This window comes from Gorilla gorilla, chromosome 22 (genome assembly GCF_029281585.2).
Source record: "Gorilla gorilla gorilla isolate KB3781 chromosome 22, NHGRI_mGorGor1-v2.1_pri, whole genome shotgun sequence".
In the NCBI taxonomy this organism is placed as follows: domain Eukaryota; kingdom Metazoa; phylum Chordata; class Mammalia; order Primates; family Hominidae; genus Gorilla; species Gorilla gorilla.
Window position 1 is genome coordinate 45,620,399 of NC_073246.2, and position 23,582 is coordinate 45,643,980.

General features: G+C 58.0%; 2 protein-coding genes and 1 long non-coding RNA gene across 4 annotated transcripts; 1 reads left to right on the forward strand and 2 right to left on the reverse strand.

Moving 5' to 3' along the window:
- Positions 1–237: 237 nt before the first annotated feature.
- Positions 238–14,956, forward strand: RRP1 (ribosomal RNA processing 1). Of its 2 annotated transcripts, none has more exons than XM_004062885.4 (13): positions 238–501; positions 2,090–2,172; positions 3,389–3,446; positions 4,038–4,123; positions 5,917–5,978; positions 8,150–8,279; positions 8,359–8,423; positions 8,636–8,829; positions 10,421–10,500; positions 11,359–11,456; positions 11,705–11,724; positions 13,126–13,239; positions 14,364–14,956. In XM_004062885.4, exons 1-13 carry the CDS (start codon positions 369–371, stop codon positions 14,624–14,626), a joined length of 1,386 nt encoding a protein of 461 aa, XP_004062933.4. In that variant the 5' UTR covers positions 238–368; the 3' UTR covers positions 14,627–14,956. The 2 variants fall into 2 exon arrangements, with proteins under 2 accessions (XP_004062933.4, XP_063558763.1); XM_063702693.1 differs by having other exon boundaries at positions 291–501; positions 8,636–8,778.
- Positions 14,957–16,604: 1,648 nt separating this feature from the next.
- On the reverse strand, positions 16,605–22,339 carry LOC134757881 (uncharacterized). Its single transcript, XR_010132421.1, has 2 exons — positions 19,662–22,339; positions 16,605–17,442 (listed from the first exon to the last, which is right to left on the reverse strand). It is a non-coding gene; the product is annotated as an uncharacterized lncRNA (long non-coding RNA).
- Positions 22,340–22,435: 96 nt separating this feature from the next.
- Positions 22,436–23,344, reverse strand: LOC101126194 (uncharacterized protein FLJ46757-like). Its single transcript, XM_019017731.4, is given in 3 exon segments — positions 22,436–22,663; positions 22,665–22,784; positions 22,787–23,344. Coding segments are annotated over 3 exon segments (906 nt in total).
- Positions 23,345–23,582: the final 238 nt, after the last annotated feature.

Sequence of the window (23,582 nt, forward strand, 5' to 3'; positions counted from 1 at the left end):
AGCGAGACCCTGTCTCAGGAAAAAAATACAAGTGGGGTTATAAATAAAATGAGATTAAAAAACAACAGATCTTTGGCTCAGAATCCCGACCCACCGCAGCCCCAGCGAGGCGCAGGCGCAGGCGCGCGCTCGCTGGTTCCGCCCATGCGCACAGGCAGGGAGCGCGCGCCCCCTCTGTAGCCTTCGGCCTCCGGGGGCTGCAGTTGCGCGGCTCGGCCACTGCGCGGCGGTGGCGTGCGCCTGGGCGGTGTGACGTCACGCCACGCGCCGGGGCCAGGAGGAGGCGGGCGCAGGCGGCGCAGGCGGCGCGTGCTCAGTCTGCTGGGTACCAGGCGACTCCGGGACAGGGGGTCTCGGCCGTCGGCGTCATGGTTTCGCGCGTGCAGCTCCCGCCTGAGATCCAGCTGGCTCAGCGCCTGGCGGGGAATGAGCAGGTGACCCGGGACCGGGCGGTGAGGAAGCTCCGGAAATACATCGTCGCCAGGACTCAGCGGGCCGCAGGTTGGCGGGGGTGTGGGCGGCTGGCGTCTCGGGGGCCGGCTGCGCTGGGCTGGTGCGGGTGTGGGCGGCGGCGGCCGGAGCTGGGGGCCCTCCGAGCCCTGTGGAACCTCCACGTGGCCGGGCCGGGCAGGCGGGGTCCACGGGCCTGTTCCCGCTGTTACCGGCCCACGGCCCCCGCCTCCGCTTTCCCTCGTGGTGCGGTGACTTCTGGTCCCTCTGCAAGAACGCTCCTCCCCAGCCCCCTAACCCCTTTCCTAGCTCAGGCGTCCCCTCCCTCCAGTAGACCATGTACTCCTGCTGCCCTGCTGTTTGGGCACCCAGTATTTTTCCCTCATGGCAGCATTTCCCACTGTTTGCAGTTTTCTGTTTGCGTTAATTATTGGATTGTTTTCCGATTTCCACTCGAGGGTACCTCTCTGAGGGCCGAGAATCTACTTCTTGTTCATGGTGCCCGGTGGTTCTCCGAGCGTGGTCCCCCATCAGCAGTAGCATCCCCTGGACATTTGTTAGAAGTACACGTTCTATGCCGGGCGCAGAGGCCCAAGCCTGTAATCCCAGCTACTTGGCATGTCGATGGGGGAGGATCACAAAAGCCCAGGAGTCCAGCCTGGGCAACATGGCAAGACTCCATTTCCATCGCAAAAGAAAAGAAAGAAATGCAAGTTCTAGGATCCCAGCCCTACCAAATCAGGACTAGCATCTGCTTTATGAAGCTGTTCAAGTGCTTCTCCTCCCCACACTCAGCCTGAGAACCACTGCTACAGGAACAGGTTGCCAGACACATAGGACTTCAGTGAATGTCAGCTGAGTAATGTTTTAAATTAAAATTTTTTGTTATTTTTCTGAGTGAGACCTCACTGTCATCCGTGGTGGAGGAGTGCATTGGCACGATTACAGCTCACTGCAGCCTCTACCTCCCAGGCTCAAGTGAGCCTCCCATCTCAGCCTCCCCAATAGCTGGGACTGCTGGCGCCGTGCCACCAGGCCAGCTAAGTTTTGTATTTTTTGTACAAATTGGGGTCTTCCTATGTTGCCCAGGCTGGTCTTGAACTCCTGGCCTTAAGTGATCCTGCCTCAGCACTCAATTCCAAAGTGCTGGGAGTACAGGCATGAGCCACCGCACCTGGCCTCAGTAATTTCTGTTTCTCTCATAGTCTGAATGCCTCAGTTCACTTTCTTCTTTTAGTATTTGAGATATATTACAGGAAAGTGCAGAAGCCCTCAGTATAATGCTGGATGAATTACCACCAACAGATTAACCTTGTGGCCACTGTCCAGCTTAGGAAACGGTCAAGGTTCGCAATTTTGAATTTCCAAAATGGAGTATGGTGCCTGATACCTTGTAGATCTCAGTCGGTTTTACTGTGTGCGTGAAGTAGCAGTTACCTGGAGTAGCCGCATAGCCACAGGCGTGGCAGGTTCTGGGTTAGAAGGATTGTTTGAAGGGGAGGGCCAGATTCCGCCCCCCAGTTGCCTTTACCGTAAGTGGGACTTTGGTCTCATTCAGGCAGTCACGTTTCTGTGGCTTCCTTTCTGGCACTCGAAGGTGTGGGATTCATTTGGTCCAACCGTTGCTGTTTTGATGCAGGTGGTTTTACGCACGGTGAGCTGCTGAAGGTGTGGAAAGGACTGTTTTATTGCATGTGGATGCAGGACAAGCCACTCCTCCAGGTGAGTGGGGGGAGCAGCAGAGCAGGTACAGAAGCAGCGGGGGAGGATGGGTGGGCATCTGGTCAACCCAGTTTTTCTTTTTTTTTAAGTCGGAGTTTCGCTCTTGTTGCCCAGGCTGGAGTTCAGTGGCTCAGTCTCGGCTCGCTGCAACCTCAGCCTTCCGGTTTCAAGCAATTCTCCTGCCTCAGCCTCCTGAGTAGCTGGGAGTACAGGTACCTGCCACCATGCCTGGCTAATTTTTTGTATTTTTAGTAGAGACAGAGTTTATCATGTTGGTCAGGCTGGTCTTGAGCTCCTGACTTCATGATCGCCTGCCTCGGCCTCCCAAAGTGCTGGGATTACAGGCATGAGCCACCGCGCCTGGCCTGGTCGACCCAGTTTTAATATGACCAGAGACCGTGGGGAGGTCGTATAGCCTTGACGCTTGGTTCGGCACGGCTGGTGGGCCTGGGCCTTTGTTAGGTGAGTCTTACACTTGCTGAGGTGTTGATGTGATTGAGCCGTGCACTGCAGCAGCACTGGCATGGGTGAAAACTGGGTTTTGTGTTTGTCCTGGGTTGCAAACAAGTGCTGAAATAGTGGAAACCAAGGGGCGGAATTCAAGGCTCCTGAGACAAGGACGTCTCCCGCTAGCCTTTTTCAAACATTGTTTCTCAAATTGTGAATTTTGTGCTCTCCTTCAAAATCTCCTGGGTGGTGAGGGTACTTAGTTAAATTCAGGTTCCTGGGCCATATTCCATGCCCATTGAATTATCAAGGGGAGGCTGTGAAATGTCCCTTAGCAAGTACCCTGGGCGATGCCTGGCACGGTGATGTAGGCAGATAGCGAGTGATCTATGGGGTCTCGCAGCCCTCCTCCTCCTGATGGTTAGGGGGCCGTGAGTCCCAAGGCTCCCTTCCGCTCTCCCACGTCCCTCTTTAACTGTGACTGTGTGGCTTAGGGCACAGCCCCTGTCAAGAGGGCAGTGCCTGCTGTGGTTGTGTGAGAGGCTGTTGACCCCAGCTGTAGAGGGGCCTGCTGTGGTTGTGTGAGAGCCTGTTGACCCTGGCTATAGAGGGGTCTTTTGGAGCAGGGGTGAAACCTCCAGTGCACTGAGCTGAGACCCCCTGGAAGCCGACTCTCTGTGATGAGTGAGTGAGTGGGTGGTTGTGTGTGTGTCATTGTGAGAGCCTGGTGCTTCAGGGGCTGAGGGCGTTTTTGTTGTTTCCTACACAGGAAGAATTAGGAAGGACCATTTCCCAGCTCGTTCATGCTTTTCAGACCACGGAGGCGCGTGAGTATGCTCTGCCATAGTTGGGTGCATTTGTAGATGTCAGAACCTCTGAGCATCAGAGCCACCAGACCCAGGAGGTTTGTGTTCTCAAGTCCAGAGTAAGGAATGCCTAAGGGCAAGAGAGCGCCAGCTGGTGTCTGTGGGTGCTTAGCGTGTGTGCAGTGCTGGTGTAAGTATTCAACGTGGATTAGCTCATTTACCCAAAACCCTCATTTCGAGCCTAATGGGCTAATATCTTACACTTTAAAAATAAAATGAAAGGCCAGGATAATGTCACCAAGAGATTTGACTGAATTCCGCCTGATGGTCCTGAGGTTCCTGCAGTTGATTTTTCTGACTCCTCTGTTCTCTGGTGACCGGAGTTGAGAAGTTCTTACCCTGCCTGTCTGTGGGACTCACTTGAGGAGCCTCTAAAAATCCTCATGTCCAGATCCTGGTCCAGCAAAACCCAGTTCTGGGGATAGGGCCTGGGCATCAGCTTTTTTTTTATCTATAGCTATGTAAAGAAAGGGTTCCTCCATGTTCTCACCTCACTTCCCAGAGTGGCTTCGTGCTCCTCAGTGGTTCTCTTCTGGCTTATTCCTTCTCCAGAGCACCTGTTCCTTCAGGCCTTCTGGCAGACCATGAATCGCGAGTGGACGGGCATTGACAGGCTGCGCCTGGATAAATTCTACATGGTGAGGCAGCCACCAGGGTGCCGGCGGGCGGGGGCAGCGCGGGTCTCAGTGCCTGGCCAAGCGAGACAGGCGGCACCTGGGCAGGGAGGCAACCTGAGGCAGTGCGACCCTGAAGCCAGGGGTGGGAGGTGGAGCCGAGACTCTGGGCGGTCCCTGACCAGGACTCTGCAGCTTTGTCCAGTCTCTGAGGGTCATTGAATGGGCAAGGAATTCGACCCTTAAAACACCACACAAACTTTTGGTTCAGAGAAGGAAAGTGACGATTGCTCTCCTGGTGAGAGTCGATGGTGACACCGTTGTTACCTTGTCAAAGAGGCAGAGTGAGTCTGGAGGCGCAGCAGAGGAGCTGCGGTCACGCCCTGGCGTGAGCCCTGGAGTGCTTAGCCTGCGAGGCTGGGATGGATGGTCACAGTGCAGGACTTCCTTTCCCTCCTCCCTCATTGTATCCCCGTTCAGGGCACTGATTTGCCCTGAGAATACAGGGGAACACTGGGGTTTAGAGGTGCAGCGTGTTGCTGCCCGAACCTGCTTCTCTCCTTCCCTCCTTCCCTCTTGTTGAACCGTGAGGTCTCGTTACTAAGGTGGTGGTCATTGTAACCTTAGAGCAGGCCTGAGATACAGGGACATTGTCACTGTGTAGGAGTCGGTCACCCAGTGGGGACACTGAAAGGGGCCATGTCCGGGTCTCACTGAGGACAGATGTTGATCTGCCACTCTGGCTTCAGTGTCCAGCTCAGATTCGGGCCAGGATTGTGCAGACAGCATATATACCAGTGATTCTAGAAGTGGAGACCAGGGCGGGAAAGGCCTGGAGCTCAAGAAGGAAGGAGGCTCCGGGGCAGGCCGGGGGCCCGGCCATGCACTCGGACAGAGTGCAGACTCTTAGGGACAATGGGGCTCTGCAGGGAGGCCGCCCTGCTGTTTTGCTGAGATGTGGCTGCTGGGTCCCTGGATGGATGCGTTCTGCTGCTTTCCATGGCTCGTTTCTGGGTGCCCCTTGTGTGGCTGAGTCCGGCAGCACAGCCTTGCGTCAGGGCCAGCTTCGGTGGCACCGCAGGGTGTTGTGGGGGATAGGCCTCCCGTGTCCACAAGAACAGTGTCCGGGCTGCTGGGCTGTGCTCTGTCATCGGGGCTCCTGGGGGTCCGCGTGTCCTCTGCTGCTACTGACTGCAGCTCAGACCCGAGTCTGGGCGTGTGGGCATGCTGGGTCAGTAGCCTAAAGGGGGGACAACTGCAGAAGGGTGTTGAGCCCCATGGAGGGAAATGGCATTGTGGGGCAGATCTGGAGGTTGATTCACGGGTGAGGCTTGGCGGGAGGGCCTTCGCTGTGTAGTGTACCGCAGAGGAAGTGAGCTACGTTCTCCCCGTTGCTGGTGAGGACCAGCCGTGTTTCAGACCCAGTTTTGCGGAGGGCTCCACCGCCCGTGGGGGTAGCCGTGCCTCTTTCCTGGTTCTCCCTTATGAATCGGACTGTTCCGTTTCAGCCCCGGTTTATGGACTGGAGTCGTAGGACTGTCCCCTATTACCCCCCGCCCCCCATGCACCTGCTTCCTGCCAGCTGGGGCCTTGGAGCCGGGGATAGGGCGTGTTCTCAGCCCAGGGTTCTGAGGGCTTGGTGGTGTGTCCTCCAGCGTCTGTCTGTCAGCAGCTCTAGGGGCTGGCTGTGTGCTGGGGCCAGCAGAGGTCACCACAGCCGTGACTTTATCCTGCAGCGGATGGTGGTACGTGGGGAAGGGTGGTCTGGCGAAGTAGGGCTGGGCTTCTGCTAACGCCAACCTCCTTCTGTGTCACAGCTCATGCGGATGGTCCTGAACGAGTCCTTGAAGGTTCTGAAGATGCGAGGCTGGGAAGAAAGGTGGGTGCGAGGCGGGCCTGCTCTGGGGGGACGCTGTTCTCGGGAACCGCAGTCATGTGTTTGTCATTTGATTCTTTGCCATAAGGAGATGTTAGCCTTTATATTAACGCATGCCCCCAATCGTGCTTAGAGAGAAGATAGTTTTCAAAGTAAAAATCAGTTTGTGTGTTTGTGGAAATGATGCCATTTATCCTCAGGCTTGGAGGCCAGTTCTCGCTGGGAGTCAGAAGGGGGTTTTTTAATGAAAGGATGTCCAGCCGAGGAGCTTCTTATAAAAACACGGCATGTTCCGCTTCATTAGCAATGCTTTTTGTTTTTTTGAAATAGGTGTCACTGTTACCTAGGCTGGAGTGCAGTGGCGTGATCTTGGCTCAACTACAGCCTTGACCTCCCGGGCTCAAGTGATCCTCCTGCCTCAGCCGCCCAACTGGCTGGGACTGCAGATGCGCACCACCAGGCCCACGTAATTTTTGTATCTTTTTTTGGTAGAGACGAGTTCTGTCCTGTTGCCCAGGCTTGTCTCAAACTCTTGGGCTCAAACAATCTGCCTGCCTAGGCCTCCCAAGTTGTAAGCAATGTTAATTGCTCCTAATTCTAAAAATATGTAAATTGGCTGGGCGCGGTGGCTCACATCTGTAATCCCAGCACTTTGGGAGGCCGAGGCGGGCAGATCACAAGGTCAAGAGATCGAGACCATCCTGGCCACCATGGTGAAACCCTGTACTAAAAGTACAAAAATTAGATAAATGCATAGAAAAGAATTAGCAGGCTGGTTATGGTGGGTTAAGGGGATCTCTTGAGCCCAGGAGTTTGAGGCTGCAGTGATCTGTGACTGAGCCACTGCACTCTAGCCTAGGTGATAGAGTGAGATTCTGGTTTTTTGTTGTTGTTTTTGTAAAGAATCAGCAGGAATTGAACTGTGGCTGCTGAGTTTCTCTAGGTTTGAGTTGCATGGGTGATTTTGCATTTAGGGCAGCGGTGCCTCTGGTTTGGAGGGATTTTCGTTCTTGTATTCCCTGGCAGGACTCTGATGCCAGGAGTCTCATTCATTCTAGGCCTTAGCATTGTGGATTACCCCATAGGGGTGTCATGGCTTAAGCTGAATTAAATGTTAAAGGGATGATTTTACTTGTGTTAACTTTTTTTGGCTTATTATTACAAGAGTACTTTTCCTCCCTGTAACTGAGAATTCAGTACAGGAATCATGTGGAAGACCTCGGTGCCTTCCCCCAGTGCCTGCTGCGGTCCCAGTGCTGACAGTGGGGTCCGCTCTTCCCGCCCTCTTGGATCTCCTGCAGGCATAACCAGGCTGTCATTAATATCCACGCCATTGCCACTGGCCTGGGAAGTCGGTCCCTCACATCTGTGTGTCTTCCTCTTGGTCTCAGCACCTGTTCTTGCCTCTGTCTCGTTTTTCCTGAGCCTTAGAGAGCATCACTTTTCCTTTCCATCACCAGTGATTCTCCAGCCTTGCTACAGAGCTTCCTAAGGATCACACAGTTTACAGATCTGAGTTAGGCAGCTGCGTTATTAAGCACCCCTGGAGGTCCAGATGCATGTAGGTGCTACAGATTATTCTCTGGGGCTGTCTAGTCTTCAGATCCAGGGCCTGTGATGCCATCAAACCCGCCTGCCAGGGAGAGCTCTGGTGGACGTCACAGATGGAATGCGTCATGCGGCAGGGCCCAGGAAGCCAGCAGGTGGCTCATGGTCCTCGGCCCCTTTCTGGGCCTCCACCTTCCTTTCTCTGCCTGTGCCGTCCTGACGTGTCTTCCCCAGCGGTACCCAGTGGAGACAGTGGAGAGGAACACCAGGCAGGGCGTCTCGTCTCAGCCAAGCCTTTCTCTCTGCTAGCAATCTTGAGGACAGAGGGAAGGCCTGTCTGAATGTTGACACGTGCTGCATTTTGTAGCTGACATGCACACTCAGGCCATATGTTCTGGTGCTGGTGCTGGTCACATAACTCCCTGACTGCAAGACTGCTTTGCGCTGGAGGAGACCCAGGATCGTTGATATCATCTGCGTGGACTTTAAGGCTGGCATGTTTGCAGACAGTGGCGCCTGCCAGCACTTAGGTTCCCATCAGAGCGTGTAACCATGGGAGAGTGGGGGGCACGGCTGTCTTGGGGCTCGTCGAGGCTGCCTGTCATATTTGCTTTCTCTTTCCTCAGACAGATCGAGGAGCTGCTAGAGCTGCTGATGACTGAGATCCTGCACCCCAGCAGCCAGGCCCCCAATGGGGTGAAGAGCCACTTCATCGAGATCTTCCTGGAGGAGCTGACCAAAGTGGGCGCTGAGGAGGTGAGGCTGGGCTCCGACGGGGCGGTGGAGCTGGGCGTTTGTGGAGGAGGAACTGAGCTCCCGCTGGCTTTCCCCGTAGCTTACGGCAGACCAGAACCTGAAGTTCATCGACCCCTTCTGCAGAATCGCTGCCCGGACCAAGGAGTAAGTGGTGGGTGGCCTGATCGGGCCCGACTCCTTCACTGAGTTCTTCCGTGGGGCTGCTGTTGTGGGGATGCTGCTCCCTCGAGGGATGAATCTGTCTCAGAGTGGCCGCTGGCCGTGTGGGTGGGGAGAGGTTGCAGGGGAGTCGGCAGCTTCCACTTGGGAATCCAGCATTAACGGGCCTGCTCGCCGGCCTCTGCTCTGCCCCTCAGTTCCTTGGTTTTGAACAACATCACTCGAGGCATCTTTGAGACGATTGTGGAGCAGGCCCCGCTTGCCATTGAAGACCTCCTGAATGAACTGGATGCGCAGGATGAGGAGGTGGCGTCGGACAGTGATGAGTCCTCTGAGGGCGGTGAGCGTGGAGATGCGCTGTCCCAGAAGAGGTCTGAGAAGCCGCCCGCAGGTGGGGGTCACACTGCGCCTGGCTTCTCCTCGGGGCCTGTCCTGGGCTGAGCCAGTGCGGTCTCCTGCTGGGTTGCTCCTGCCACCTCCTGCCTGGTCCCCTTGTCTCTGCCCTTCCCCACAGTCCATCCTCAGCATAGAAGCCAGAGTGACTTCTGTGGGCACCAAGCACACGTCGTTTCCCCTCAACCCCCAGCCTCTGATGTGCTCCACGCCCTCTCCGGACCCCTGGGCTCCTCGGTCTAACCCATGCCTCTGGCTCAGTGGGCCCCCTAGACTTGTTCCTGCCTTGGTGCCGAGTCTCTCCGTCCCTCCCACCGTCTCTCCCCCCATCACTCTCTGGGGCTGGACTCTTTCAGCCTCCTGGCCTCTCCCAGCCCCCCACGCAGTCCTCCCCATAGCGTCACTCTGTGGCACGGGATGTGAATCACTTGCTCCTCATGTTCCTCGTTCCTGGCCCGTCTCCCCAGAGGACAGCAAGCTCTGTCCATATTCACCATGACTGGGTTCAGGCCTGAGACCTCAGGGCACCTGACTGCTCTGTGTGCAGTGTGTGTGAGGGGCAGGTGTACTCACCTGCCCCTCACTGCCTGCCAGAGGCCTCTGGGGGCAGCCGTGGGGTCCAGCCTGGCCCGTTTTTTGTTTTGATGCTGCACTCGTTGTCCGAGCCTGCTGGGTGGTCTGAGCTCTAAGTGTGGCATCCTGGTGCTGTGGAGGGCGTGTCTTTGACCACGCTCAGGACCCCAGTATGCCCAAAATCAGTGCTGTGGCCACTGTGCCCCTTGGCTTCCTAATCAGAAGACCCCTTCCCCACCGCCCCCAGCTCTTGGCCCGGCCACCCTGTATGCTTCTCCCTGGGCTCTGCCTTGCCCTTCTCTCTCAGTAGCTGAGGTGCCTGGCAGGTCCGCTAGTGCCTGCTGCTGGCCCCCTGCTGCCAGCTACAGAGCAGACCCTTGTCACATGCTGCCCCACAGCTGCCTGTTGCCCAGAAACCTTTCTTCTGCAGACAGTGCCATCAAAGCCCCAAATGCCCAGCCTAGCTCGAGCACCCAGCCGAAACATCAGCTCCCAAAGCTTCTGGACCAGGCCACCCTGAGGCTCCTCACTTCCAGAACTTTTGACATGGCCTTTGTTGCCCAAGATGCCAGCTTGTAGTCAGCCACTCAGGGCTGTGTAGGCACCTGTGCCCTGGGACATCTTTTTTTCCTTTGCAGGCCTGAGGTGACACCTCTCATCCTGTCCATACAAGATTAGAGGTCACATGGCACCTAGTATCTGCCTTGAGCTGCAGGCTTTCCCGCCTGTGCCCATGTTCTGACCAGGGTGCAGGGTGGGCTCTCCGTTCCCGGGTGTTTCCTGCCTGTGCCCAGGCTCTGACCAGGGTGCACGGAGCGGGCTCTTCGTTCCTAGGTGTTTCCCGCCTGTGCCCAGGCTCTGACCAGGGTGCACGGAGTGGGCTCTCCGTTCCCGGGTGTTTCCCGCCTGTGCCCGCGCTCCGACCAGGGTGCACGGAGCGGGCTCTCCGTTCCTGGGTGTTTGGGGCCGGCACACGTTGGGCACAGGTAGGGTTCATGGGGTCCCTTTTGTTCCAGGCTCCATCTGCAGGGCTGAACCTGAGGCTGGTGAGGAGCAGGCAGGTGACGACAGGGACAGTGGTGGCCCCGTCCTCCAGGTGGGTGCCCTGGGCTCGTGGCTGTGCCCTCAGCCTTTGCCCCCCTGTGCTACCGCTTGCTCTGGAAGAGGAGGGGGGCGTTAGGAGGGAGGATGGCAGCCGTTGGCATGGAGAGTTACCCGGACGGGGGTTAGCTTTGAAGGAGGGATGGGTGCCCCAACCCTGCCCGCCTGTAGATGAGTGGGATCATTGAGAGTGGGGCTGGGGCCTGGGAGGGTGGGCTCAGGCAGAACTGCATTATCCAGGGCTGGCCTCACCTCACGCTGTCCTCTTGCCTCACACACGGGCAGCCCCCCAGATTTCCTGCGGCCGCCTCGTTGGGGTGATGGTCGGGAATGAGATGGCATGTGCCAAGCGGCTGGCCTGTGGGTCCCAGCGAGGAGTCCACTCAGCCAGTGGGGTCTGACTTCAGGCAAATTGGAAACTTAAATGTTTTAAGTTTTAAATATGATTATCTGCAGACTGAATAAAATTTGGCTATCTTGGGTTAAAATTGATCAAATTAACCTATGTTGTTCGTGCTTGTCTGTGTGTGGTTCCTAGAGTGGTAAAGCTGCAGGCAGGCGACTGGCGGGCGTGTGCCGTGCAGAGTGCCCCGCAGTGTGCCCCGCAGTGTGCATCTTCCAGAGTGTGCCCCGCAGTGCGTGCCCCCCAGTGCGCCCGCAGCTTGTGTGGTGCCCGCTGTGCTGTAGAGTGGGTAGAGCTGCAGGACCCTCAGTGAGGGTGGGCTGTGTTCCTGTGAGCCAGGTGGAGAACCTGCAAGTGGGGCCAAGTGCTGGCTGGGTCTCAGGGGTTCCACGTTCTCGGAGCACACAAAGCGTGGCTGACCTTGCCTGTGACATCTCTCTTTTGAAACAGTTTGACTACGAGGCAGTTGCGAACAGACTGTTTGAAATGGCCAGCCGCCAGAGCACCCCTTCTCAGAACAGAAAGCGTCTCTACAAAGTGATCCGGAAGTGAGTGTGTGAGGGCGCTGCGTCCTCCCTGCTCCCCTTGGAGTTGCCCTTTCCTCCTCAGATCTGGGTGCCTTCGCCTTGTCCTGGGCCCTTCCGCAGCCCCCGGGGTGATCCCCGCTAGGACCCTGAGACCCGTCCACAGCCCCTGGGGTTCCCCTGGCTAGGACCCTGCAGCCGCTCTAGCTGGAGCTTCCTCCTCCTGTGGAAGCCGCAGCTGTGGTAAGTAGGTATCTGTCTTACTCTTTCAGGCTGCAGGACCTGGCAGGAGGTGAGGATCGGCCGGGCACTGACAGTGGCACCACCTTGGAGGTGGAGCTCCATCCTCGTGGGAGTGGATTGGTTCCAGGGGTCTCATAGCACGTGGAGTCTCTTTGCAGAGAGGCCTGGTGGTGTTTCTGGGGGACAGGGAGGCAGGGCACAGGGTTCCACAGCTCTCGTTTTTGTGGTTTTTGCTGAGTGGTTCTCAGACTTGAGTGTCCATTGGAGTGCCCCAGAGCCTGAGAGACGGGGTGCTGGCCTCAGGGGCTCCCAAGCACTGACCGCGGTGCTGCTGCTGGTCTGTTGTGCAGCACACGTCTGTTCTTGGCAGTGCATGGCGGATGGAACTGGCATAGGTTATCGGAAGGACGGTTTCCTAGTGGGCGTCGATGGTTAGAGACGTAAGCGTTTCCCCCGGTGTTTCCTTATGAAAAGTTTCAGACCTGCAGCTCAGTTGGAAGGATTTTATAGTGGATGTCTGCATGTCCCCGCCGGCCTCCAGCATCAGCACTTCCTGTCCTTGTGTGAAGCTCCTCTATCCCAGCATCACACCCCCTGCATCCGCCAGCGGGCGCGTCATCAGCTGTAGTCCAGGGTTTGGTTTTTTTATTTTTTATTTTTTATTTTTTGAGACGGTGTCTCGCTCTGTTGCCCGGGATGGCGTGCCAGTGGTGTGATTCAGCTCACTGCAGCCTCGATCTCCTGGTCTCAAGCGATCCTCCCACCTCAGCCTCCCAGTCGCTGGGACCACAGGCGCACGCCACCACGCCGGCTAATTGTTGTATTTTTTGTAGAGACAGGGTTTCGCTGTGTTGCCCGGCTGGTCGTCTGGGGTTTTCAGGACAGCGCGCGTCAGTGAGGTGTGTGAGGATTGTGTGCATGTGGCAGGTTTTGATGCAGAAAGTTGCCTTGTGCCGCCAGCGTGGGCATTGTAGGCCATAGACTTTGGTGTACAGATTGAGCGTCTCTAATCGGAAACCCCAAATCCAAAATGCCACCAAGTCAAAAGCTGAGTGCTGACAGGAAGCTCCAGGAAAATGCTCGTCGCAATGTTTTGTGTTTGGGATTTTCAGGTTAGGGATGTTGAACTGGTGAATATGATGCAGACGTTCCAAAACAATCTGACATTCAAAGCACTGCTGGTCCCAAGCATTTGGGTTCGTGGATGCTCTGTGCTCTACCTGTGTCCTGGATGCTCCAGGAACTGGCTTTTCCAGATGGGCTTGGGTCTGAGCTGGTTCGTTTCAGCTGTGGCGGGTACTGAACACGCTGCTCCTGGGCATTAGAACAGGGCACTTTCTCACACACATTGTCGGGAGGTGGTGCTGGCTGGGGCCTGCTGGAAGCAGCGAGCCTCAAACCATAAGTCCCCAGCCCCCGAGAGCCCCCTGACTTCTGCCCTGGTTCTCAGGCATTTTCCCTGAGGATGAGATCCCAGAGAAGGCCTGCAGGCGTCTGCTTGAAGGGAGGCGGCAGAAGAAGACGAAGAAGCAGAAGCGTCTGCTCAGGTTGCAGCAGGAGAGAGGTAGGACTAGGGGGTGTGTCAGTCATGGAGCCGGCGTCCTCACCTGCTTGCTTGTCTCCTGGATGGGGGTCACCTGCAGTGTCTCCCCCTGAAGCATGAGTGCCGAGTCCCCCATCCTGGGTGCCTGCTATCCACGCATCCCAGAAATGCCCTGTCCTCGGCATCCCTCCTGTAGGCCTCTCCCTGCCTCCCCTACCCACCTTCCTTGCCTGCAGCTCCCCCTAGCTGTGTGCGCTGCCCTCCCTCCCGGTCTGGAGACATCCTCCTGGCTGGGCTGCCTCCTTCCGTGCCTCCGTCTTAGATCCAAGCCCTGTCCGCTCCTCTCCCGCACCCTCCAGAGATTCCTGAGTCTCTCCACATCTTCCTTCCCCTTCTTCCCTCCACTTCTTCCCTCCACTTCTGTCCTTGATTTCTGGGGCTGCCTTCCGTGTCGGGCCTCTGGCCACACGAGTGTGGTTGGCATGTGATGCCCTCACCAGGGGCAACCCTGGGTCCGTGGCAGACCACTCAGGGCCTGGAGCTGCCTACCTGCAGTGGAGGGGGTTGAGCACAGTGCCGGGCAGGGTAGGGGGCCCATGGCAAGAATGGGGTGCATAGGAGGGAGATGGTGGCTTTGCCCCACACTGGGAAGCCTTCTCTGTTACTCTCTCCATGCTAAACTGGCCCCAGGGCCTAGGGATTCACCCCTTCCCTTGCCCAGAGCTCCGTGCCATTGAAGCTGTCCCTCTCATTTCCCATGGGGCAGTGGCCTCCTCTTTGTAGCCGGCCCTTGGCTGTGTGAACGCTGTTGGCCCTGGCGTTCAGGACCTGGCACTGCCTGGCGTCCTGTTCTTCCACCTCCCCTTCTGCCTTGAGCCCAGTCCTGCCTACTCCTCTGTGCCTTTGCTCCTGGGTCTCATGACCCTGTCCTCACGCTGGTCCTTCTGAGGTCAGCCCTCGCTGAGGTCCTGAGCCGTGTGGATGGAGCTTGGCGCCCACACTGGACACGGGATGCGTCTGGCTGGCTGTTGTGGCTGTGTTGTCCTCCCAGGTCTGTGGTGCTGGCATCCTCAGCCTGAGTTGGAGTAAGTGGAAGGAGCCCATGTTGGCATTCTTTGTCTCATGGGGTCTTGCTGTTTTGTCAGGGAAAGGTGAGAAGGAGCCCCCGAGCCCGGGCATGGAGAGGAAGAGGAGCAGGAGGAGGGGTGTAGGGGCCGACCCCGAGGCGCGGGCAGAGGCTGGTGAGCAGCCAGGCACAGCTGAGCGGGCCCTGCTCCAAGATCAGCCCAGGGGCCGTGGCCAGAGAGGGGCTCGCCAGAGGAGGAGGACACCTCGGCCCCTGGCCAGTGCCCGAGCAAAGGCGGCCAATGTCCAGGAGCCGGAGAAGAAGAAGAAACGCAGGGAGTGACGTGGCCGGGCCAAGGACAGGCAGGGAGGGAGGCCAGGCCTCGCTTGCACCGAGGGACGAGGCCGACCGGTCTGTTCTGTAGACTCAGGACCGTGGCTCCAGAACTCCTGTGCCAGGCGGGAGGGAAGGGCGGCACTGGAGAGATGGGCCCGTCATTAGGGGCCAGCATCCCAGGAACCGGACCTTTCCCCAGAGCCTCCGCCTGTGGCTGTGATGACCTTGGGCCAGAAGGTCAAACTCTGAAGACTGAAACTCCGCCTGCAGCAGGACTGGCCGCCCCCGCTGTGGGGGGTTCAGAAAATAAAATGCTGCGCAGCCCTTGCCAGGGAAGTGTCGCTTCGGGTGTGTCCTACGGACGTGTGGGAGGTGGCAGGCGCCAGCCTCTGAGCAGTGTGGTGGTTTATATTCATGTTTGTGGAAAAATCTTGCAAGACATTTCTCCTTTCACGGAGCCGCCCAGGTGTTAACAGGGCTGTCTGGACGGGGCTCTTTTGCTTCCCCCTCAATCTGGGGTCTAGAGTTGTGCATGGAATTCAGCTCCAGTAAGGCCTGGATTGCCCGGGGTGAGCGTGTGTGTGGTGGGAAGACCTGGCTTCCGCGAGAGCCTTGTTCCTGGAGGTAGGAGCGCCCCGTCATCCTGGGTACCCGCGGGTCCGCAGGCTGCGCACCTCCTTCCCTCAGCCAGGTCACCCTCAGCGTCCTCCCTGCCCCTCTCCCCTTCACACCTGCTGGACCCTGTGAGGGAGGTGGCAGGTCCCCACTGTGGCGACGGAGACCTGACAGTAGCCCAGGGCTTTCCACCTGCATGGAACAAGGGCCTGTCTGCCGCCAGCGCTGTGGCCACAGCCTGCATAGGTGACAAGGGGCCGCTGCGTTGGGTTTTGCCTGCATCTTCTGTTCCATGGGTGCCCAGCCAGCCAGGCCGTGTGGGATCCAGCGAGAGGCCAGGGCTTGGAGTGGGCCTGGGACCAGGAAGGACCTCTAGGCTGTGGCTGGCATTGTGCAGACCCTGGACTGCATCCGGTTCCCCAAAGCCCTGCTGCATTTGAGTGTCCCCAACCCCGGGCAGGTGGCACCTGGTGACACCTCCTTCAGTCCCACTCAGCTGGGCGGCCGGGGCAGGCTTAGGGCACAGTTAGGGGCCAAGGAGAGGGAAGGCCAGGGCCCCTGTTCTAGGGGTTAGGGTTCTTTCCCCAAAGGAACTTAAAAAGACAAGTGTGGCCAGGCACAGTGGCTCACACCTGTAATCCCAGCACTTTGGGAGGCCGAGGTGGCCGGATCACCTGAGGTCAGGAGTTTGAGACCAGACTGACCAACATGGAGAAACCCCATCTCTACTAAAATACAAAATTAGCCAGGCGTGGTGGCACATGCCTGTAATCCCAGCTACTTGGGAGGCTAAGGCAGGAGAATTGCTTGAACCTGGGAGGCAGAGGTTGTGGTGAGCCAAGATCATGCCACTGCACTCCAGCCTGGGCAACGAGAGTGAAACTCTGTTTCAAAAAAAAAAAGACAGGCGTGTCCAACGTAAACTGCCGGTGGCGAGCGTCAGGTCTGGGCAGTGTCCCCTGGGCCTGGTCAGTGTTCCCCTGGGCCTGGCCTCTTCACCCCCAGCAGGGCCTGTTGGGAGGAGCCCCTGCAGTTGGAGGCCTTTGGAAGGGAACGGGGTGCATAATAACGCTTTCTTATTTTTGAAGTTTCTTTGGTCAAAAGCTAAGGAAACAACCATGCTAACAGAAGTTTCTGGAAAAAAGCAAATTAGAGATGCCGAATTGCAGTTGTGAAACTGGAAGCCACAGTGACTTTGCATCTTCTTTCACGTGTGTGTTCACAGGGAGGGGTTTTCATGGCTGTGCCAGCACCGTCACACTCTGGCTGTTTCCAGGCCCTGCTGGGTACACGTTTCCCCATATTCAGAATTGTTTTAAATAACCGCATTGTGCTTGTGACATGAATGACTGAATTCCTCTCCTATTGCTAGCCTCTTTTACTTTTTTATTTTTTTATTTTTGAGACTGAGTTTTGAGTTGAGTTTTTTTTGAGACCGAGTTGTTTTATTTCCGCACATGAATGGTAGTTCCAGCTACTCAGGAGGCCAAGGTGGGAGAAGCGCCTGAGCCCAGGAGAGGAACCATCGAGAGGTAATTCACATGGAGTACAGTTCGCCCAACTGAAGTGTGTAATTCGAGTTTTCAGCATATTCAGAGTTGTACAGCCATCACCACAGTCAACTTTAGACCATTTTCAGCCCAAAATAAACTGGGTATTCCTTAGCCATTGCCCCTCTGTCTCCCCGCCACCCGCACGCATCTTCCCGGCCTCAGGTTCCGGGCCGTTTCTGTTCTGGCCATGTGTTACGGGATCACGCAGCACCGTGGTTCCAGGGCTCATCCACAGTGGAGTCTTTCCTTCATATGGCTGAGTGACATCCCACGGTACAGACAGTGCATTGCGTCTGCCCGTTTGTCCACTGATGGACGTTTGGGGTGTTTCCGCCTTTGGCCGTCTTGAGTCATGCTGCTGCGTAAGGATGAGTTTGCAGGGGACGGATGCTTTCATTCCTCTGGGGCAGATGCCTAGGAGTGTCATGGCTGGGTTTTGGGCTCACCATGTCTAGTCGGTTGAAGAACTATTTTCCAGACTTTTCTACAGTGGCTGCATGTGTTGAGTTGAGCCTCGGGGATGGGCCCCTGTCTAGGTGTTCTGCTATGGCCAGGCTGATGGGATCCCAGGAGGTGACTTTTCTCAGGACACTTGGCCCAGCCACTCTGACTTTGTGACCAGGACAGGAAGCACCTGTGGTTCCACTCGCCTGCCTGTGGAGTGGGAGTAACAGCACAGGGCTGGGATGAGGATGATGTTGCTTTTTCCTGGAAAAACAATCTCTCAACCTTACAGAAACATTGCAGACACACAGAGCATTTCTCCCCCGAGCCTTTTGAGAGCACTTCCTGACTTGGTGCCCCAGCACCCTGGATACTTTGTGGCGCATTTCCTCCTACAGAGACATTCCCTTAACCACAGCACAGCGGTCACAGAGGGAGCTAGAGCCAGGTGTGGTGGCACGTGTGTGTAGTCTCAGCTACCCTGGAGGCCAAGGCGGGAGGATCGCTTGGGCCCATGAATTTGAGTGAGCCTGGGCAACATCAAGACCCCGTCTCAAACCAGGAAAAATCAGGGAGTTAGCGTGGATACCTCACTGTGTCCAGCCCTCAAACTCTCAGTCCTTAGTTGTCTCAGTGAAGTCGTTTGCAGCCCCAGGGCCCTGTTCAGATTCTCTCATTTCTCTGAAGATCTCTAGCTCCTGTGAGGGGAGGGTGGTGTTTAGAAGCCGATCTGGCTGGGCCCTTGCTATTCCGATCTCATTGTTCACAGGCGTTCTCAGCTGGCAGAGCTGGGGCAGTGTGCACAGCGCATGCCTGTTCTCTATCTGTCCCGCCAGCCACCCTCCATCTGTCTAGATTAAGGTCTTCAGAAAAAACAGAACCAATGAATGGGGTGTGTGTCTGTCCACTCCAGCTGCGAGAACAAAATAGTAGGGACTGGGCAGCTTAGGCCTGGGAAGGTGAGTTTCTGTTCTGGAGGATTCCGAGGGAGTGTCGGCAGGGTTGCTTTTCCTGGGCCCCCTCCTTGGCTTATCTTAATCAATGGCCACCTTCTCACGGTGTCCTGACCTTATTATTATTATTTTTTTTTTGGAGAAAAAGTGTCGCTCTGTCGCCCAGGCTGGAGTGCAGGGGCACCATCTCAGCTCACTGCAACCTCCACCTCCCAGGTTCAAGCGATTCTCCTGCCTCAGCCCCTGAGTACCTGGGATTACAGGTGTGTGCCACCACGCCCGGCTAATTTTTGTATTTTTTAGTAGAGATGGGGTTTCACCATGTTGATCAGGCTGGTCTTGAACTCCTGACCTCATGATCCTCCTGCCTCAGCCTCCCAAAGTGCTGGTATTACAGGTGTGAGCCACTGCGCCCGGCCGTCCTGACCTCCCTTACAAGGATGTCAGGAAGGTTGGACTAGGGCCCCGCCCTGTGATCTCATTTAACCCTGGTCACCTCCTTAGAGGCCTCATCTCCAGTCACGGGGAGTTAGGGCTTCCACATGTGCTTGTCAGGGGACACAGTCCTGTCCATAGCAGGCGTGTGTGTGTGATGGTGGTGGAGGGGAGAGTGCCCTGTTTGTTGTGAGGAGTCGGCTCACAGGACTGGGGCTGGCAGTTGGGAGTTCTGCAGGGCAGGCGGCCGGCTGGAGACCCCGGAACGTCCTCAGGGGAGGGGACCCCGGTCTTTTAAGGCCTTGGCCAGGCAGACTGGATGAGGCCCCCTCTGCGGAGGCCCACCTGCTTTCCTTAGTCCACTGATTCAAATCAGCCTCATCCTGGAAACACCCTCAGGAACATCGGGGCGCTCCACCCGAAGCTGGGTACCGGGGTCTGCTGCAGCGTTGGCCGCTCACTGTCTTATCGGCTGCCTATGCCTGCCCCACTCGTGTTAGGAGTTGACCTCTGGGAGAGGCGGTGCCTCCAGCTGTGATGGACACCCAGGGTGTATTCTAGGGTTTCCCTTCTGTGTTTGAACCTCCCTTTGCTGAAGGAACTCTGGCTTCCATTACCCCCGATGCTCATTTCATGCAGAACCGAGGCCGGAAGTGGGTGCTGCGCCCCTTCCCGCGTGGGTGCCCTCCTTACCTTCGGCTCTGCCACCCCCGCGGGAACCCTCCTGCCTGGTCACCTGCTTTCACACCCAGCTGCGCCACCTCCTGCAGGGCCCCCGGTTCCTGTGGGGCTCTGACACCAGGACACCCGCTCTTCACCCAGCCTGGGCCGCCGTGGCCCCCCGCCTCCATGGTGCAGCTCTGCCCTTGTTGGCCCTGTCTGAGGCTCCCGAGGGAGCTTGAGGGAGCTCGGGGGTGCCTGGTGAGCGGGGGTCTCCTGGATGCTCCTCTTCCAAGCTCAGAGGCTGACCTGGCAAGTGGCAGCACCCCACCTCCCCATTTGAAGCCCACAAGGAGGAAGAAAAGAAACTTCTTGACTCACCCATCACGGAGACCCACGGCCATCCCGAGAGGTGCGGCCACGTGAGCAACAACGCTCCACGCTGGGTGTGGGCGAGGGTCTTCCAGGGACCCTAAGCCTTTTTAAAGAACAACTTGGAGATGTAATTCATGCAGCGTTCAGTTCCCTGTTGTGGGTGCACAGTCGGGCGGCCGTGCACTGCAGCACAGTTCATTGTAGAGCGTCTCAGCGCCCCAGAGAGCAAGGCCCGATGCAGGGCCCCCTTTACCTGGAGGTGCCTCCAGGGAGGGGCCTGTGGACTCGCAGGGTGGTGAGGCGAGTGTGTGCGTGTGCAGCTTCCTCCAGCAGCCAAACGGTCTAGAACAAACATGCTGTGTCCCCGCTGACTTCAGAGCTTCAGTAGCAACCCACGCCACAGCTTCACAGTTGAAGTTGTCACAGGCTCTGCTCGGAGGTGACATTCTGGGGACTGAGCAGCAGTTCTGGAGTTACAGACTTAGAGGGGCCGTCTCCGGGCCCCCCTGCTTTTTCCTCCTTGCCTCGGTACCAGTAGATGGAGACCCCAAGTTGCAGTCCTGCCAGCCCACAGTGGCTCACGTGCCAAAGGCTCTTCCCTGCAGGCTCTCAGCCAGCCTGGGTCACCAGAGGTGCCCATTTTCCTGCCTGGCGTGGCTGAGCAGAGCCAAGAAACAGCCTTGAACCCCAAGACCTCTCCCTCAGCCAGAATGTTCTCTGCATGAGCTTCTCACACTCAGATATGACCGTGACCTATAACTTCTCCCGGTGGGCCTTGCGGGCAGTAGAGGCACTGCACGGGCGAGGGAGGTAAGCAGGGAGCAGCCCCCGGCGAGGGCAGGCCCTGCAGCTGCGGCAGGGGTGAGGGGAGGGGCTGACAGGTGGGCGGCAGGTCAGGCAGCGCCCTGGGTGTTGTGGGACGGTTCACGCAGGGGTGTGACCTGGCCAGGCAATTTTGGACCCACTTCCTGGCCGTGGGATCGAGGGTGGGTTTGGGGACAGTTCTGCCAGCAGCCCTGGGGTTGGAACATGTCTCACAGAACTTCCAGTGTTGCATATACTGCCTTATAAAGATAGACCGGTAATGGGGACTGTCCCCCCTCATTAGCCCAGAAGTTCCCCCAGAGGGCACAAGACCCCAGCGTGGTGATGCTGAGGCCTGGACGGTGGTGGTGGATGAAGAAGAGGCCCGGTTTGCAGTGTGTGTGGTGCTGTGGCCTACCAGGAAGAGGGCCCAGGAGTGGGCGTGCGTGTGCCCAGCCCCCAGCCCACGTGGTAGGGAGCCGGCCCCACAGCCTCAGCCCGGAGTCTGAAAGGGAACGTCTCCATCTCTGATGGGGACCTTTTCCCCAAATGGACTCTTCTACCGTGAAGAGAACGGCAATGGCCAGCACCGCGGTGAGCTGCTCGGAGATTATCCCTCCAAGCATCACTTACCTCTACACAGGGCTGGTTTTACTTCCTGAACCGGATTCAGCCGGAAGGAGCTGCAGCAGACTGCCTCGGAGTCTTCCCGCAGGGGCCATCTCCCCAACGTGCGGCCTCTCCCCTGTGTAGCCTCTCCCCCATGTGACCTCTCCTCCTGCGGCCTCTCCCCCTTGTGACCTCTCCCCTGCGTGTCCTCCCCCATGTGACCTCTGCCCCATGTGACCTCTCCCCCACGTGGCCTCTGCCCCATGTGACCTCTCCCCCCTGCGGCCTCTCCCCATTGTGACCTCTCCCCTGCGTGGCCTCTCCCTCGCGTGGCCTCTCCCCCATGTGACCTCTGCCCTGCGTGTCCTCCCCCATGTGACGTCTCCCCCACGTGGCCTCTGCCCCATGCGACCTCTCCCCCCGCGGCCTCTCCCCCTTGTAACCTCTGCCCTGCATGGCCTCTCCCCCGCGTGGCTTCTCCCCCGTGTGGCATCACCCGTGGGTTCTCATTGCATGGAGCCCTGGCCCCTTACTGTGGGTGAGGAGTAGGGGGAGGATTGGCCGTTGGGTTCTGGGTTCCGCAGTCCACAGAGGGCAGTCTGGCCCTCTCTGTGCCTCCCCCAGGGATGTTGCCGGCCCTTTGTCCCCTTCTGTCACGTCCCCTGTCACCTGCCCTCTAGGACCTGCATGGCGGCAGTCCCACCAGCTGCCTCTGGGGGGTGCCCATGGCCCTGGAATGGGCTTGGGGGAGAACGCGCCGCCCGGGGCCTCTCCAACCCTTTGCTCTAGGCCACTTGCTCCACCCTCTCTTGCTGCCCCGTGTGACCCAGGATCCCTTTGGGTGAGTGCCTCGTTCTCTCCCTGAGTGGAGCCTCTGCAGGTGCTTCACGAAGGCTGGCACCCACCTCTACCTGTGTACCACGGCCTGGGGTGGACCCTGCAGCTGTGGCCCTCCTGGCACTATCCCTACCCTGTGCCCCGGTGGGTGTGCAGTGGGAACAGGCACCCTGGGGTCCTTGGAGGCTCAGCCTCCTCAGCCCTCACCCCCGAGACCCCATTGTGGCACCTGTGTCCACTCAGGGATTATCCCAAGCCTGGCCAGAGGTTGGGAGGGGACAGAGGGAGCCACATAGGAGCCTCTACCAGCCCCTTTCTTACCACAGGGTGGGGACACTTCCTTCCCATGGGGTCTCAGGCTTGTGGGCTCCGCCCAGCTGCCCAGGCCCCAGAGGGCACTTCTGACCCTTCTCTTTGGGGTCTGCCCTGGGGGGCTCCAGGCCACTTGCTCCACCCGGCCACTTGCTCCACCCCATCCCTCTTCTGGAGCCTCCCAGCACCTCAGTTCCGACTGTGGGGAAAACAGAACCCTAGGAAGCAACCTCACGGCTGTGGGCAGGGGAGGGCGGCCGGGATCCCCAGCTGCCCCACAGGGACATTGAGTGAAGGCAGAGCCTGGGAGGGAAGTCAGATCCGTACATGAGTCCCGTCCTGTTGGTGTTGGCATCCCTGAGTGAGCAGCCATCCGCCGCCCCCTGGAAAGAGACATGGAGAAGCAGCTTCAAGCTTTGGAGCCCGGCCCAGCTGCTAGTAGCCCCCTGGGTCACAGTGCGAAGGGGGAAGGCGGGGGCTTGAGGAGGAAAGTGAGAGGATTGTGCCTGAGGGCCCCTGGAGGGCCAGTCTGGAGGTGCATTGGGGTGAGGCGGTGCTGGCTGTGCCCCTGTCTGAGATGGGCAGAGGGAAGGCGCCCAGGGCTGAGCCCAGGGTCCCCAGGCCAGTCCCTCACTGCTCTGGGGTTCGGTTTCCTCACCTGCACAAAGGGCGGGTGTGCTCTCTGGAGGCCACACGGGGTCTCCCTGAGGCACTGAGTCTGGCTTGTTTCTGGAAACTGAGGCACAGGAGGACGTTGATAACTGGCCTCCCTCTGTCCTCTTTCCCAGGGGTGCAGCTCGTCCGTCCCATGGTTTCAGATTTGCCCGGTGTGTTGCAACGACCACCTGGCACTCAGCTTGCCCGGTGCCGCCTGGCCCCGCAGCCTTTCCCAGGCCTTGCAAGGGTGGCACAGATGGGAAAACTCCATCTGCAGGGGCGTCACCCCCGAGGGATGTGTCCTCCACACTCCCTTGATGGTCACGTGGGTCCCGGGAGGGCGCGTGTGACTCTTCCCAGGATTGCAGTATTGGGGCGTTGTGCCAGCCTGGCCCCGTGGGTGCGGAGTGCTGTGGACCCCTCGACCTTTCCGACCTTGTTTCCCTTTGATGTAGAAGTCTGCATGGCATGAATTCCAGTGACAACGGGCCGGGCCAGGCTCCCTGCGCCCCTGGTACCGCTGCCCAGGGCCGGTCTCGGCAGTCACCTTCCTTCCTTCCTGGTGGCTCCTCCCTCCCTCCTTTGTTCTTCTTTCTTTTCCTGCCTAAATGTTTATCGAGTCCCTCCTGCATTAAATACCCGTGCTGTGCAACAAATTACCTTGAACTTGGTGACTTCATCACCACTGCATGTCAGCGCCCAGCCGTA